The sequence below is a fragment of the Chrysemys picta genome, chromosome 21, assembly GCF_011386835.1.
Source record: "Chrysemys picta bellii isolate R12L10 chromosome 21, ASM1138683v2, whole genome shotgun sequence".
Classification (NCBI taxonomy): Eukaryota; Metazoa; Chordata; order Testudines; family Emydidae; genus Chrysemys; species Chrysemys picta.
In genome coordinates this window covers 4,724,726-4,742,642 of record NC_088811.1, presented here as the reverse complement: position 1 = coordinate 4,742,642, position 17,917 = coordinate 4,724,726, and the positions used below count along the sequence as shown (strand labels likewise).

General features: G+C 45.1%; 1 protein-coding gene across 1 annotated transcript in view; it reads right to left on the bottom strand.

Moving 5' to 3' along the window:
* Positions 1-4,004: 4,004 nt before the first annotated feature.
* Positions 4,005-17,917, bottom strand: part of TTC34 (tetratricopeptide repeat domain 34) — a 46,535-nt gene continuing 32,622 nt past the window's right edge. The window contains exon 8 of the mRNA XM_008167200.4: positions 4,005-7,388. Within this exon, the coding sequence (XP_008165422.3) occupies positions 6,867-7,388 (522 nt within the window). The 3' untranslated portion in view covers positions 4,005-6,866. The remainder of the gene's footprint in view (positions 7,389-17,917) is intronic.

Sequence of the window (17,917 nt, the reverse complement as noted above, 5' to 3'; positions counted from 1 at the left end):
GCCAACGTTGCTGTCAGGACTTTCCAAGTTGCCGGGCTGTTTCAGTCAGCTGCGTAGTCATGCATTTGTCTTGTGCCCTCACAGCAGACCGGCTGTCAAGTAAACAACTGGTCATGTGCATGGGGTCCTAGTGATGCCCAGCAAGGGGGATCACTGGATTATGCAATGTGTCTGTGATGCAAATGCAGCACTGCAGTGTTGGGGAGGTTTTGTGTGGCCTCCCACAATAATAAAAAAAAAGCTCATTTATGGAAATTACAGCAGGAGTAGGATTGGAAGGGGGGATCCTTTCCGTTTCAGTAGGCAGCTTCTGGGAGGTTGGAGCGCTGTGCATTTTAAATAACAAGCCATTTTATTTAAGGTGTTGCTGAGTAAAGGCTTAGTGAACCAGCAGATTCCAGCATGGACTGGTTTAGGGGAAATGTGATTAAAAAGCCGAGACTCCAAAGGCAGCCTGTAATGGCAATGATAATTTCATGTAACACATTACAGTAATAAGCACAGTGGCTCCTCAGAACCGTGGCAAATTGGAAATTGCTTGATGCAGAAGCGATGCAGTGATAATTCAGAGACGGTAGTAAAACAAATGGGTTTTAGATTAGCTGTCATTAAGCAAAACAGCTGTCTCCAAGTGTCAAATACTGTCCTGCCTTTCCCCCATGCAAACCCCCGATGTCAGGGAACGACGGCAAAGGCTTTGCAGGTGCATAAGCCAGGGCAAAATTTGGCCCGGTGATCTGAATCTGAAAAGCACAGTGGATCTGAGTGAAAGTTCGGGCAGCTGCTTCACTGGGAATGTATCCGTTTCCAGCATGTGTCGGATGAAAAGCTTATGCTGGCTGGTATCTATTTCTGGTCGGTACCTGGCAGTGCAGAAGCGAGAGCAAGTGAAAAATAATGGAGAGGAGAAGACTTGACAGGAAACCCCCCCCCCACACCATTTTTTTTATACTCAAAGAAGTTTGGCGTTTGGCTCGGATTAAGTTCTGGGCAAAGGCTCTGACGGAATATTGAATCCAAACCAGCTCACCGTCTTTGCAAACCTCTTTCTTTGCCTCCTGGGCTGCAATACTTAAGGTCAGGAACCTGTATCTATTCCACTGTATTTGGGCTATCACTGTTTGTGGCTGCTTTCTCCTTTATATTCTTATGAAAAGCACGGAATAAATACTTCATAAAGCTAGGGCTGCCAAGTGATCCTGTTTCATAGAGACATTTCAAGTCATTATTTTGAAGGTTTCCTTCATTATTCATTACCTGGTGACAATGCAGGGCCAGGTGTTCTCCGCTCTTCAGCTTGGTTCCTTCCCCATGCAGAGAGCTGATGAATTGCAATTGTTACATCTTCATCGGCTTACCACTGAGGCTGCATAACCGCATTAAGGGAGCCGAGGCAATAAAAAAGGGAGGAATAGAAGGTAGACTCTTGTCTGCAGCTACAGTTAAATATAGACACTGATTCTATAGACACAGCCTTTTGGGTAAATGCAGCTTTAAGGTGGATTGAGAGTTAACTGGTGTTCATCAACTCTACATGGACCAGATTCTCTTCTTGGTTACACCAGTGTAAATCCAGATAATTGCAGATATATCAAGTGCAGCAGCCCTGGATTGACACCAGTGTGAGACGGAATATGGCCTAAAGTATTTAGAATGAGAGACCTATGAGAGAGTACAGAGGGCGGGCATTACAGCCACCTAATGACATCCCTGCTCCCAGCCACACACAGGGGATGAATTGGCCCAGATGTCTCTTTTTATCAATACCTCTGAAAATCACAGTTCCTCCTTAAGGGAACACACAGAACCAACCTGCCACGCATTTTCCATCCAGGTGTTTGAGGAGAAGCAGAAATGATTTCCTATTAGAAAATACTACAGGTAGAAAATGACTCAGTAGGGTAGTTGCAGGGCTGATGTGGGATATCTGGGTGAGCCTTGAAGCGAGAAGAGGATATTTCATGCTCAGTGCTACTGCAGGGCCATTCCGGGTGCATAAGGACTGCTAGCTGGGTGACGGGATTGGAAGGAAATAAGGACAAATTCTTGTTCCCCAGAGAGAGCAGGAGGGAATCCCAAGACTTTGTTTTGGACTGCGCATGGAGACCCAGAGAAAACCTCAAAACAGAGGGCTTGATGTATAAACTACACGGCCCTCCTCTGTCTCCCTCCAAATATAAATGCAGAATGTCGTGATTTGAGCACACATTCCTGCATGTATCTGCTCTGTTGCAGTTCCATTCTCCAAGCGCTCTGGGGCTAGATTGTGCAGCCCTTACACCTGGTGGGGGGAGTGCTCCCTCTGAAGCCAATAGAAATCTTCCATTGGCTTATCACGGACTTATCACCACGCCTAAGAAGGGCTGCTCCAATGAAGGCCAATGGAGACTGGATTCTCAATACAGACTTTCTCCCAACAGGTTGAACTGATAAAGAGATTTTTGAACAAATATATATTAGTAAATCCAAGTCTAGTGGCAAATATCTAATAGCGGAATGGTGTGTGTGGGGGGGAGAGCACCAGAATCACGGACTGCAGAGTCGCTGGAATGAAGAGAGTCACAGCTGACTTGCTTGCTCGCCAGAGTTCCAGGAATTGGGGAATTAAAGTGGGTCATGATGAGTGTGAAATTCCAGTAAGCATGTAAAATGTGATGACGTTGCTAATCAAGCCCTCTCACTGTGACTAATATAAAAGTTCTATTTGATATTCTAATAAATTATTTGGGAAAAAGAGGCCGTAACCGAGGAATAAAGAGCAAATCAAAAGATGGGGCACAGGCAGAAATAAGAGCTTTGATCACAATAGTTTAATGGATTTGGAAAGAGGGGAGAGGAGATAAAAGAAACAAATAAAAATGCTGATGAGATTGGTTAAGACCTGCTGAGAGAAGCAGTCATTAATCTGGACCATGACTAATAGAATAAGAAGTTCTTACGTGACTTTATGGTGCTTGAAGAAATGGGAGTTGTAGGGACCTGAAGACAAATTCTCCTGGAAGTAGCTCCATAGCAGGCAGTGGAATTACAGCAGGGTTGAATTTGGCCCCTTTTTTTAAAGGAACACTCCAGGGTAATAGGAAAGTTCTTCTAATCATGGCACCTAATTACAAAGAAGAGTAAATTGTTAACAACAAACAAAACTAGTCTCCTAGAAAGAGGCAACGTGGAGTGGTGTGTGGTGCCTTGAACCCAAGAGACCTGCGTTCTATTCCTGGTTGTGCGTGACACTGAGCAAGTCACTTTGCCTCTGACTGTTTTCTCTTCCACCCTTTGTCTCTCTTGTCTAGATAGGGCTTGATCCTGCACCCTTAATGTCAATGTCAAAACTTCCGTGGTGCAGGACCAGACCTTCAGACAGTATGCTTTTGGGGTTAAAGGCTGTCTCTTAACACACATTTGTACAGCATCGAGCACAATGGGGTCCTCATCTCAACTGGGGCCTCTCTACATGCTACCAAGATACTGATAATTAAAGGAAGGAAGCTACAATCTTGGTTAATTACTGCAATCCCCCCCCCCCAAATATTAAATGAATATGCTTTGACTGTGTGTGCACCCCTTTTATGTTGTATATACTACCCCTTTTGAGCCAAGACCACAGCCAAAGTTTGGGGCCCTGTAGGTTGCTTCCATTAGAAGGAGAAATCGATGATGGAGCCAGCCATTTCCTTTGTTGCAATCTTGTTTATTTATAAAGATTCTACGTGAAGTCCTGTTTCCCTGAACACAGTAGGAATGAAGCAGCAGGAGACAGTTCCTTTCTTTGTAGTTCCAAGTTTGCCTTGCCAGTGGCTTGTGTGTAATGAGTTGGTGAGTCTTAGCCTTGTTTCTAGTGGACCACGTGCCCGCATCCCGTTACAACTGCTACTCATTATCCCCTTTCTGGGCACTCTCACAGTATTGCCATCCCCACATGTTCCCAAATCATGAGTTGGGCTTCAAAAACATTCATGAGAATGGCTTAAAATCATGAGTTTGTTTTAAATAATGCATTTTTAACAACAGTTTTGAAACTTTTTAATCAGGCGAAGTTACAATAAAACATTGACATCCTACATCAGACGTTACTTAGTTGGAATCAGGTTAATATTCAAAGAACCTGGCTAAAGCTTCTGGTTTGCTATTTGCCTTCTGGCGTTTGAGCCTTTAGGCTCTGCTGAGGCCCCATTTTCATGCTTCTCAGCTGCCTTGAGGGTGAGATATTTACATCAAAAATGCAAGCTGAGATTCACATGGCACTGGGAGCTGGAGCTTTAAGGGAAAACACCAATTATTGTGAGGTTTGTAACAAATTGTGAGGGTTGGCAACACACTGCCCTCAGCAGAGGGACCAAGGGCGGAACGAGCTATCCAGTTCTTTCCGCCAACCACTCCCAAGAGGTGTGGAGCCTGAGTCTCATACAGGTTTTACACTGGAATTAATCCTGATTTACACCAGTGATAATTGAGAGAAAAAAAATCTGACCTGTGGGCTCTCAGAATGAAGTTAATACAGGCTAGGGAAACTTGGGTACCTGTGTATTGCTTCTGGAGAGGCCTCCAGGCCTTCATTCTTTAGGGATATCTATGTGGCACCTTCACCAACATTAAATTGTCTTTACAAGCAGCGAATTGCAAGCAACAGGGAACACATACAGCGTCATTGGACAGCAGCCCCGCAAATGCCATGAAAGGTGCAAACTTGCTAAAGAGAGAAGCGATCGGCTGACTAACACCACTTGTTCAGCACAGAAACAGCAATTAAGAGAGGACACGCTAACAGGAAAACTGATGTCAGGAGGCTGTGATGTGACTCATTAGTTCAGTGAATCCAAACAACAACAACAAACCAATTCCCCCCAAATAATCCCCAAAATGACGTGCTGTAAACCTCTTAATGGTGGTTTTGCTGCAGAAGAAGAATCAGTATTCTCTGCAAGCCAGGCTATTCCTTTCAGCTTGCAAGTGTAGCCACCATTAGTCTAAAAAATATAATTTCATGCTTGGGAAGAAGCTGTTCTATGGCTTTTTGATGCCAATCAGGAGGTATAATTACTTACCAGTGTCTCCAGCAGTAAATTCATAGGAAACTTTCTTGACCTTGAAAATGAAAAGAAACCCAAACTGACCCTCCCTGTGCTCTGAAGGTAGAAAAAATAGTTATGTCAAAAGGTTACAGTCACGTTCACTGGCTGCTGGGTTGGTTCCATGGGAGTCGGATGCAGTTTTATTCTGAAATATTATCGTTCCGTAAACAATGTAAATTCATCACAAAAGGGTGAATTTGTTCTGATCCCCTTCTAATCGAAATCAAAATAGGAAAGCAACTGTCATGTTTTCCAGGATGGCTTTGAAGTTTGTTTACAACAGCAGATTTTTAATCTCCCTGCCCCCCCCCAATTATATTGTTCCATTTCATGGACTCATTGGTATTGGAGAAGGATGAGGCCACCTGGAGTCACTGGTTACACCAGTGCAAAGTGAATATAAAGCACTGCTATTCTGGGGCCCCGTGTGTCATTGCTCTGCACTTTGTGCACTCACTCTAGATGCAAAGTGGATGCCGACCAGAAAGGTTTTTGTCTGGTCCATTCCCCACCAATGCACCATTCTCTGCACTATGTTTTCTATTTGGTCCAGTGGAATTCCATCAGCCTGTTGTGTCTTGTCTCTTAGATTGCAAGCTCTTTGGTGCAGGGGCTGTCATTTGCTATACAATTGTACAGCCCCTAGCACAGCATGGCCCTGACCTGATTGCCCACCCCTGATACAGACCAATAGCCTCAGGTTATCCCTATATAACATTTATATAGTGGTATTCGCCCTTCAGATGTTTGAATCCAGCCCTCGAGCTCCCGCCAGGGAGCGGGATCCGGGCTTGCCCTGCTCCGCATGTGTCGTGGGTCCGTGTGGCTCCCGGCAGCAGTGGCATGTCGCCCCTACGGCTCCTACATGGAGGGGCAGCCAGAGGACTCCACACACTGCCCCTGCCCCAAGTGCTGCCCCCGCAGCTCCCATTGGCTGGGAACCATGACCATTCACGGCCTGTCATACAATTTCCATGCCCAGATGTGGCCTTCGGGCCAAAAAGTTTGCCCACCCCGGTCTGTATATTGAGCTCTTTCTATGATTGTCCTGTGAACCAATGAATAAGGTATATTTTTAAATTGCTTATTTTAAATCTTCCTTGTCTCTTTAGCCTACGAGCAATTGTCTCTAGAAAGCATTTGTGGTCTGCTCGGTAAAGGTGCTGAGCACTCTCAAACCCATATGTGGAGCTCCCCTTCTCTCAGGATTGGGTTATTGGCAAGACTGAATACCAATGATAAACATAAAATGCATCGCAAATGTCTTATTTGCTGCAACAGTCATAATGCTTTCATTTGACTTCCTCATTTGACATGTACAGCACAGGACCTCTTGAGACAGCTAAAGAATGTTAAAGGTAAAGAAAATAATAGCAGTTGATAGTATATTAATACAGTAATTATTCACAAACTTTTCACAGCCATTTAGAATTTCCCTTCAATCTGATAGAAGACTATGTGCTAGCCAGAATTAATTTTTAGACTATCTTAAATTTTAATAAACATGTCAAAAATAATTGAAAAAGATACTGGATATTGAAGTTTGCACTCCTTGATCTTTCCTTTACTTGAATTTCTAGGTCAGTTTTGCTCTGTTTGTAACTTGCTGCACTGAATCCCTTGATTTTGCTGTACACAGTACAGAGTTCATATTGTGCCATGCAATGCAGTGTGTATATAAAAGATACTCAGAACATTAATTGGATGGTGCTGTATATGGTAAACTTCTAACCCTCTCCTTTGTTCTCACATAAACAAAAACCATAGCCAATGGATCCTTGGGCAAAACCGAACAGATTAATGAACGCTGCACCCGGATGCCTCTCGTTTAATTCTTGTTTTTAGTTTCTTGAGTTCATTATTGTTTTTGTCAATTATCAGACCATAATCCACAGTTTTCCAGGCCTCTTCATAACGGGGAATTTCAAAATAATGTCGTGCAATTTGGTGAAATGTTTGGGCCAAAAATTTCCTACCGGGGCCATTAGTGATGCTGCACAAGGCCAGTGACTGGTCTAGTTGCAATGCCCGAATGTACTGTTTAACTGCGGCTTCTGTGTCTGCAAGTGATAAGAGTATCTGCCCCTTTGAGCAGTGGTCCTCCACTTGAGCTCTCAGGCCATGAGACTCGTGTTTCTGGATCACCTTGTCCACGTCCTTTAAAGCCTGTCCATATTCCTTCAGGTGCATTAGGCAGGCAGCACGTTGCCGAAGGTAGCGTGGATTATTGTTGCTTGTTAAGATAGCCAGTGAGTAATAATTTAGAGCCGTCTCATAGTGATGGTCCTTAATCAATGCATTTCCTTCCTGGGCAGCTACCTATAGACAGAGAAAGTGCTGGTAATTATTCCTTTAAAAATGAGCCAAACAAGTAGTATTTCAGCTACTATACACATCCATCCATCTGTTTAGTCTTTGTACGCTGTGTTGTTTCCTCTCTCTAATACGTTTATGGTTGAAGTTCTGTTTACTGCCTTTGATAGAGTCTGTTCTACACATGAATTAGTCTCTGCACGAAGGCTTTTCTCCTGAGCACTTTCAGTGCTGACCCATCTCTCCGTTCCATCAATACTATCCCTAACTTTAAGCATGTGAGTATTCCCAATGACTGCAGTGAGATTACTCATAGGCTTAATTTAGGCATCTTGCTGAATCAGGGCTTTAGAGTCTGCTAGCTTCTTTGTTAGCTTTGTCCATCACAGTCCTTTGAGCAATATCGCCTCCGTAAGGCCCTGATTCACAAAAGTATTTAAGCACATGCTTAACTACATCCCTATTCATCTAAGCACTCAAGCCGGTCTTAAAGGCAAACACCAGATGCACATGGGCTGGGAGAGAACATGGGTATAATCATTCAAATATCAGCGTGAAAGTCCCAATCACATTCAAATGTAAACTTGAAAGGAATTGTGGTCTTGGCAGCCATTCCCCCATCAGCTGCCTGCTCAACACAACCATGGGCCCGGACGTCACTCTGCAGGACCCTGCCTCTGCTCCCCTCTTCAGGGCCCCTTAATAACTCAGTCCAGAGGGAAGTTAAACATTCCTCTCCTGGGGTCCTGTTTCTTTGGTCCTTCCACACTGACCTTCCTGGCCCCAACCCCAGTTCTCCCCTCCGGTGGGAGTCCTGAGCCCTTCTTCCCAGAGCTGGGTCCTTATCAACAGTCACTCCCAGGCTCTGACTTCCCAACTCCCCTGAGGTCAGTAGCTTCCCTGCAGGAGCCTTCCTGAACACCCCCTCTTCCCCCATTTTCCTGCTGCCCTTTATAGGGGAATCGCTTAATCCTCCATCAGGCCCCATCAAGGTGAAGCACAGGTGGGCTGAAGCTCTTCCTTCTGTGATGAGGTGTTGGCTGGCCGCTGGCCTCCAGCCCTAAAGGGGAAGCCACCTCGTTACCCCCTAAAACAAGCCTCTACAGAGTGTGTGTTACTAAAGAGGTTAAAGGATGCATTATTTTCATCCAGGTTGTCAAAGAGCTTTGCTTTTCTGTGCCTTGTTTACCCAGCTGTAAAGCAGGAACAACACTGACCAGTGTCACATGGTATAGGGGTTTGTTCATATTTGTAAAGGTGCTTAATGTCTTTCCTACAAAACTAGACCAGACAAAGCAATAGAAAGTCCCTCATGCAAAAGTCCTATAAAGTATGATGGAAAAGGACCACATTAGATTTATAGAAATTGTTGCAAACCATAGGACTGAACAGAGCGTGGTAATTTATCCGTGGTTTTTTGACTGCTTTTATAGAATCGACAACAGGGGACATTTTTGTGTGTGTTAAAGTCTATAGGGTGCTGGGGGGAAAAAAAACTACAGAAAAGTCGTAATTTTCCATTACATGGGGGACTTTCTCATACCGGCTAGATTAGACCTCAGAGGTCTTCTCGATCTCTAACTTCAAAGATTCTATAGAAAGACTAATGAATAATACGTAAAAATGGACCCAGACTTGCAGTTCTTGATCATTAGAGAAAGTTATTAAAAATGTCAGGATATGTCCATAGTGGAACCCCTCCCATCTGAGACAGCAAGTCTCAGAGCCCAGCTCCGCTGACTCAGGCTCATCTGGCTTGTGCTACGCGGCTAAAATTAACGGTGTAGACATTTCCGCTTGGGCTGTGGAACTGGCCAGGGGTTGGGTCTCGGAGCCCAGGCTCCAACCCGACCGGGAACATCTACACTGGTATTTTTGGTGAACCCGAGTCAGTTCGCCCCGGCTCTGAGACTTACTGCCACCGGGTTTTTTTTTTTTTTTTTTTTGCAGTGTAGACACACCTTCAGTTTTGTTCGCTAGAGGTGTCATGCATGATTTTCAAGGATTCTAACAGGTTGTGTCCGTGTAATCTTTCCAGGAAAGTATCTTAATTCTCTTCATTCTCGGATGAGCTTTTGGCGGTTACTGTGAGCTGTTTGTCACCCTCGGCTGACAACAGTAATTACCTAGTTGATATTTTCTCACTTTCCTGGAGTCTCTGTCTATAGTAGCAGCACAAAGGGTCTGTAAACCTCTTGTGAGGGCTGTCCCGTGGGAGTTCTGAAAAGGTTAGCCTGGGATTCAGTGAATTTCACAGACTGTATTCCAAACATCTGCTGATAAACCTATGTTTTGATTTGGGAAAGAATATGCACTTAGTTACTTTGGTTTTTGCTAAAATTTCCAATGGCATTTGATAACTAAGAAGCCTATTACTGGAAAAGTGTCTGGAAATGTAGTCTTGTATCTCTAACACTATTATTAGTTCAAATCCAATCTGGCCTGGTCATAGGCATTGACTTTCTAATGTGCCGGGGGGTGCTCCCCCCAGCTCTTCCCTCACGCCCTGCCCCTGCTCCACCCTTTACCCCAAGATCCCCCCTGCCCAGTCTCTTCTTGCCCCGTTCTGCCCCTTCCCCTGAGCACGCCCCGTCCTTGCTCCTCCTCCCTCCCCCCAGCGCCTCCTGCACGTCGTGGAACAGCTGATGGCAGTGGGCAGGATGTGCTGGGGGAGAGGGAGAGGCGCTGATGGGGGGGCTGCTGGTGGGTGTTCAGCACCCACCATTTTTTTTCTGTGGGAGCTCCCTCGGAGTCAGCGCCTGTGGGCCTAGTCGTGACCACAAACTGTTACCTAAGATATATTGAGAGACATCTTTCCAATGGCGAAATGATGAGCTACATGCCTATATATCTGTTTGGTTGTGGAAGCAGTGAGGGTCATGCAAGCTTGGTATTGTGCAGTTTTGCAAGTTTCCTCCAGGGACAAGAACGCTGCTACCCAAAAGAATCAGGTTCTAATGGGTATGACCCTGTACTAACAAAATCCATAGGCACTTTGCCATTGACTTCAATGAATGCAGAATCAGGCCCTATTTTGGGGATGTGTACTTTTGCTATTTCTTTCTCAGTGTGTTCCTTCTGAAGTCCAGTTTCCTCTTTTTAAACTGCTATGCGCAGAAACGAAACCCCTTTAATGGAGGAAACAAACCACGAATCGCAGACAGAGCTATCTCTTGATGGAAACAATTGGCTCCTCTCTGTTTAAAGTGCGGTTCTGCTCTGAAAGATGACTGTATATAAATTACTCCCTTTTAGTCAATTGCTCTGTGCCTTAGCTGTAGACAGAGTTGTATGCTCTCAGATTAGGGATAATAAAAAAAATGTGCTACTTTTTACTTCTGGTCACAGTGCAGAGCCAGCCCAGCAGTAGAATGAGCTGAATTATGATCTGATTCACACACCCTCAACAGGTGGAGGCCCAGCTGGAAGGCCAAATTCTAGCTTCTTTCACACATTGAAGATAATGGGGCTGCACAGATTCAACTGGGGATAAAATCCGATTGGCAGAATCTTTGTCACGAGTGATGATGCATGAAGCAGAAAGACCCTTGACTCTTAGATCCTCAGCTGCATTTTAAGTCTGGTGGTGAGAAACCCCTTCAACACACCAAACGAAGGGTCATTGAGAGATGATTAACATGCAAGCTCATCACGCCACATTTACCTCGTCACTTTTGGGACAGCTCCAACAAGACAGAGAGCAAACAGATCTTCTGAGAACTGTTTGGATTTTGCTGTTTTCATCTGCTTTCGGATGGTTTGCATAAAATTATTTAAGTAGTTCCCATGCATTATGTCCCTATCACAGTTTCAGGGCAACTGTGCCTGTACTCCTCCTCCATGGTCCATCAAGGGCACTCCCTTTAGGCATCCAGCTCTCAGCAGTACCACACTTAGGTGGATGCCAATGTCACACTCCATCCTGACCAGGGATTTTAAGTCTACACAGCTGCCTGTCTTGCACTCTGTTATCCCCAGCAAGCCAGTCTTCCTGAAAAGGCCAGCACCTGCACTTTGCTTTCTCTCCCAGGGCAATGGCCAGTGCGTCATCCGCAATTACAAGTTATCACACAACTCCTTCTAAGCAAGCACATTTATTATGAAGGTAAAAGCATTATAGAGAAAACATATAAAAGAAAATAAAGAACCTACATGCATGCTAAAAACCTTAACAGAGGTCACCCACCAGCTCCAACCTGGAGTTATGGTAGATTTTAGTCCTTCAAAACCCACAACTGGGTTTTCCTGGTGGTTACCAATTAATCCATCTTAAATCCAGAACCAGAACAAAGACTGGACAGATCCAGCCATTTCTTTATACAGCTCAGGCTTTTGACTTTGGCTTTCTCTAACAGGCAATCAGCAGACAATGTCCCTCTCTACAGAGCATAGGTTCAAACATCTGGGTTTTTGCATTACTGGAGTTGGGGAATTTGCATTCACCTTTCCCCAGAGATTTCCCAGGAAATCCACTTAACACGTATTGTCCCCAAAGTCCACAACTTGTTAGGCACATTTTCAGTATAGTCTTTGGAACTTAATACAATAAGATCTTGCAAGGATATTGCAGGAAACCGCCATATCTGTCAGAGTACCAATTCTGCTGGCTCATTGTTTTCATTCAGCTATACCTGAAGCAAAATGTGACAAATAATTCTGAAGAAACCATGATAAGAACACAAAGGGGGAAATCTCCATGTAAACACCCATGTCTTTGTAGCAAAGGTGGATCTAGACTGAGAAAGAAAGATTCGGGTTTCAGGGAAAACTGGCCATCTGATGGTTTTGCTCACCATTTTTCTTGAATGCAAGTTAGCTATGAGCCCTTGTCAAAAGGAAAAAAAAACAACAACAAACAAAAAAAACCCACAATCCAACAACACGACTCAGAAGGCTGAAAGAGCCACATAATTTTTTAGGTTCAGAAAGATCAATAAGGAAAGTTCCATCAGAACTATGTGCCTCTAATGCATTTCTCATTATTGCTAATACTAATAAATGAAGCAGTGCTTTTACATGCTGTAGCAGAGGGAATACTTAAGTTATAAACAACACGATCACAAACGTAAGTCTTAGGCAAGGCTCGGCTAAGAGCATTTAAGCCCTGGATGGCTGGTTTCATTAGTGTCATCATGAATTGAAGCAGATGTTTTAGCCTGTGTCAAAAAGCTGGCAGTTGGGGAAAGCATGTAGCCTTCTCAAGTGCTACTGGTGAGCAAACCTTCCAAACAGTGGAAGATTTCAAAAGTTATGTCACAGCGTTTCTTGATATGATATAATTATTTCTTCAATGACCCGTTTGTTTTCAGACTGGCCCAAGGTTGGCTGGCCTTGAACATTCCAAACAGATGTGGCCCCTCTGGGTGAGGTTGCTTCCTGATGAGTTTCTCTGAAATTTCTATCAATGGCTCCATCTGCAGAATCTTTCGGTGGGAGATGGATGTGCTCAGCTGGTCACAAGACTGGGCCCTCTCTTAGCCTGATGCAGGAAAGACTTTAGCCCATATTTAACTGTATGCACCTGCTTAAATCCCATTGGTTTAAAGGTGCTTAAAATTAAGCTTAAGTGCTTTCCTGAACTGAGGTGTTAGGGGAAAAGGAGGTAACAAATGCTGGCCTTCCTTATTCTCTTCCAGCAGCTTTAAGCATTGTTTTCATTACTTGGTGTGAATTCTAGTGCTAGTGGAAGGCTTTTGACTAACAGCTGTGGAAAATGGAGTCCTCTACTCCAATGGATCTCTAACTAGGGCCGCTGCTTGTTCAGGGAAAGCCCCTGGCGGGCCGGGCTGGTTTGTTTACCTGCCGCGTCTGAAGGTTCGGCCGATCGTGGCTCTCATTGGGCGCGGTTCGCCGCTCCAGGCCAATGGGGACTGCGGGAAGGGCAGCCAGCACATCCCTCAGCCCGCGCCACTTCCTGCCCCCCCATTGGCCTGGAGCGGTGAACTGCGGCCAGTGGGAGCCGCGATCGGCTGAACCTGTGGACGCGGCAGGTAAACAAACTGGCCTGGCCTGCCAGGGGCTTTCCCTACACCTCTGCTCTACTCATCCATAGTATAGATACAGCATAAGCAAGCTTGCCTCCCACCAAACATTTACCCACTTCTAGGGTAGATTTTTTTTGTGCACCCAAAAATTCCTTTCTATGGAAAGGGCAAGGACAGGGCCTATTAGGAAAGCTTATTTAGGACTTCAGTAGTCTACAAGCCCTGTACCGGCTCTCTGAATTTCACCGCCAGTGCATGGCTTTTTTTGAGGACACTGCCAGTTGTGATGGTGATTTTTATGTCACACTGACATGGCTCAACCAGGAACTGGGTTGAAACCCCACCGCCTCATTTCACACAGGTTACTGCATGGGCACTATATGGGCATAACTTCCAATCATTGCCAGCCGGAGCTGGATTAAAACTGGTTATGACTCAATGAACCCACTTAAAAGATGCGTCAACATCTGTGGTCAAATCTGAGCGCCTATGAATACTCCTTTTCCTGATATGGAGCAACTCTCTGCTCCTAATGGTCTAGGCAGAACTCAAGGGCAGTCATTCCTACATTGAGAATGTGGAATTCTATTATGACCAGGCTCATCAACACGGAGACTCACACGCCTGCACCTAGAAATGCATGACTCAGGGCCAGATCCTCAGCTGCTGTAAATCAGTGGCACTCCATTGACTTCAATGGATCTGGCCCTAAAGGTGCCGGGTGGTTTATCCGAAAACATGTCAGACCTCTGTTTGTCTATACAATGTAAAGGTCACCAAATGTAACATATTTAGAGCTGTTTTGAAAGCAACTATCCAATATATTGGGATTTTCTTAGCTGCCAGATTTTAACAGGAGGTCAAGATAGAACCAGGAACCAAAAACCCCCGCAGCTTTATATCAGGAGCGTCCTAACACGACAGAATTTTTCCCCTGAGTCAGGGCCGGCTCTGGCTTTTTTGCCGCCCCAGGCAAAAAAGCCGTGGGCCGCCCCCCCCCCCCCGGGGGGGGGGGGGAGGGCGGACGGAGCCCCGGCGGCCGGGGGGAGGGCGGACGGAGCCCCGGGAGGAGGGCGGTGAGCCCCGGCAGTGGCCGGAGCCCCGGGAGGAGGGTGGCGAGCTCTCCCCCAGGCGGCCGGGGAGAGAGCGCCGGGGGGGAGGGCGGCCGGAGCGCCGGGGGGAGGGTGGCGAGCCCGGCCGTGGCCCCGCTTTCCCCGGGAGCCGGAGCCGGAGCACCGCGCCGCCCCGCTCCAGGTGCCGCCCCAAGCACAAGCTTGGTGGGCTGGTGCCTGGAGCCGGCCCTGCCCTGAGTGCTAGATCACATTGCCCTAAAAAGTACAGGGCATTTCTTTGAAACACATATTTGTACAGTTAAAAGACAACGCTTCACGCTTTTAAGGATAAATATTTTCTCAATGACAGAGAAACCACCTGTGCACATTTCTGTTGCTGTCTTAAAGACATTTTCCTGTTGGCTCCAATCTTTATTGATTAACTTTGCATTGAACTTCGTCGAGCAGGAATCAAGTTAAGCTCAATACAGCAGAGGCAGCTCCGATTGTTAAGTGAGTTTCGGCTTTGACTCCTCCGACAGAAAGCAGGTATCCCTGACATTGCTGGATTAAACAAGCTGGTTGGTGGGAAATTATGAATTACTCCCCTCAACCAAACCCACAGGAAGAGTTTGTGAGAACTAAATTATACTCTTCTGTTTCCACTACTGGAATAAACATGGTGATCATGCTCTTGCAAGCTGCCTAGTCTCTAGTTTATTATAACGGAATGGCAGAGGGCCCATTTGAATGTACAGTACCGATAAAACACACTCATTAGCAGCCCAGTTCGAACAGCTGCTTCTGAACAAAGACACTTATAAAGCAACTACAGAAAGGGTGTGCAGGAAACACCATGGAAAGCAGGCTTAACTTGGCTTTACAGCAAGTTGCTTTGCAGTCAAGAAACATCTTTCTTTTTTCCCATCACCAACCTGACCTCGACTGTTTAAATGTTTGCATCAGGAAAAATTAGGGTGAGAGCAGACTGCCAACTCCGTATGCAGATAAGCTTCTGTCCTCTTTCAGATTGTTGTTAAGGCTTTTGGCTGAGATTTTCAAAGCAGTTTGGGGCTTTGAATTTCAACAGGACGTATGTGTCTAAATCCCCTAGATTGCTTTGAAAACCAAACCAAAACCTCTGTTTTTCCCAATGACTAGCACTGCTCTTAAAGCCAGATCTGAGTTTTCCTGCATGCAATAGTGTGTGGAATGGGTCAGCATGCTGCCTAACACTGAGCGCCAGTTTCAGATGTTGCTGGAATCACACCAGCTCACAATGGGGCTCCATTGGGCTCTGACCGTATTACTGTGGGGATGCAGTTGCAAATAGCTCAGGGGAAAAACCAACAGCTGGTAACCAGCAATAAATTTTTAACCTCTGACATCAGAAATTGCAGGGTCGGACAGAGCAAGCTCCTTTTCTCTGACCTTCTGGAGTCAAATAAATCTTTCAGTCTCTTAGGCCCAAATGACCTTTCCGCTATTTTCAGACTCCTCAGCACCGGTATTCCTTGACTGTAAATACCCTCTGTAGTGGGAGGGTTTTATTCTTTGTAATTACTTTGCTTATTACGTTTTTAATAAGGGCTTCTTGCTAAGTGTCAGGAGATCTCTTTTCGCCACCCTTTCTCATGCAGATAGCTTTTAATTTGTTTTAACATCTTGGAACAGACTCCAGGATAACAACAACATATTTCTACAGCCTCCTTTGTCCCCAATCACTTTAGAATCAACGTGTGCAATAATACTTTTCTTTCTGAGTAGTTAGAGCAGGGACTGGGGGAGTGGGGGTCAGGACTCCTCAGCTCTATTTCCAGCTCTGCTACTGAGTCCCTGGGTTACCTTGGGGTGACTCACTGAATAGTTCTATGTCTCAGTTTCCCAGTTTATAAACTGAAGGTAACAATGGAACCAATTCCACCAGGGGTTTAATTAGGATTAACTGATTCATCTCTGTAAAGCACTTTGAGGTCCTCTTTTACTTATTTTAGCACAAAGTCTGTCCAATTGTTTCTGTGCTTTTACCAAGAACTTCCTTTCACACACGGGTATTTAAATTACCATGTGTGCCCAACAAGGGTTTACAGGTAAAACACCTGGAAAACAGCGCAGTGGGGATTTCAATCACTGAACCATCCGGGGGTGCTTAGTTCACAAGTTTCATTCTGGGCTAATCACTAATAAAAATAATTGCAGCAAGTTGAAATCAAGACGAGTGTTCTGTGAAAAGACCTCCGGGTGGCTGAGGTCCAAATGTGCACCCAGTTCCACCGTGCGTGAGATTACAGACAAAATATTCAGAGAGTCTAGTTTTATTTTTAATACTCCTGTCAACTTGCTTCTATGAAACCAACCCAGCTGCCTCCTCTCTGGCAGGGGAGAGGAATATTTCAGATTCAATCAGCCACTGGCAAAGGTTTTGTTCCGGACCCATTGCCAAAGCTGCCCACAAAAGACAGAAAAAAGCTGGCTCTCCTGCTTCTGAAGATTTCATTATCTGTCGCACCACTGAGTGCCCCAAAAGTCAGGCTGGTTTAAACTGTGCAAAAAGTAGATTTTTCTTATCAGCAACTTGAAGGAACTCCTGTGCTTTCAAAGCAGTGAGCAGGGATATAGCGATGAGACTCCCATACAGACAGAGTGACCTGGCCACTTGGGCAATTCAGCTGTAAACCTTATCTTCACTGAGAGGCACCTTCTCTTGGGTCTCCACAGAAACACTTGATTGCACCTTTATCTTTTTATATTGTTGATGGTTGCAAATTACTTCTAATATCTCCTAGCTCTTCCCCCAGCAGAGTGAACTTTGTATATTATCTAGAGGAGAGAGGCTTTTTTCACGGTAATGGAGCGTATCTAGGGACTGGTAAATTAATACTTGTTTACTTATGTCCTCCTGCTGGTTCACTAAAATACACACAAAGTACTCCTCTCAAGATGCATTTAGAGTATCAGCATGTTCCTTGTTTTATAACCCAGGAGAAAGCATAACAATATAGCTTCCCACCAGAGCGCACACAAACCACAATCCATAAATTGAATAAAAGGAAGCAAACTGATTCTGATTAGGAAGGAGCATTCTCAGAACACAGAGATTCTGGGTAATTGGAATGGCAGATGCTCAAGTGAATATTAGCGCTGCTCACCATCAGACTGACCTTCTCCTGGTTTATCACTTTTCAGAATAAGTGATGCCTTGATGCATGCAATACCTTGGGCAATGGTCTTGTAAAATTTCTATTTATTGGTCTGTTTCACCCTCCCACCCATATGGCCCTTGTCACCATAGCATTTGAACTAAATAGGTTTAGGGTTGGTCAACACTTGGAGTGGAGACTACCAAGGAATTCCCATGAATGGTGCAGGAGGTGGTGCTGGTGACTCAGTACAGACTGAATCAGGATCACTGATTATACTCAAGCAATAAAAACAGTCATTGGGTTCAAACTGAGACTCAATCTCCCCTCCAGAATCAAGAAGAAGGAGGAGGAGGAAG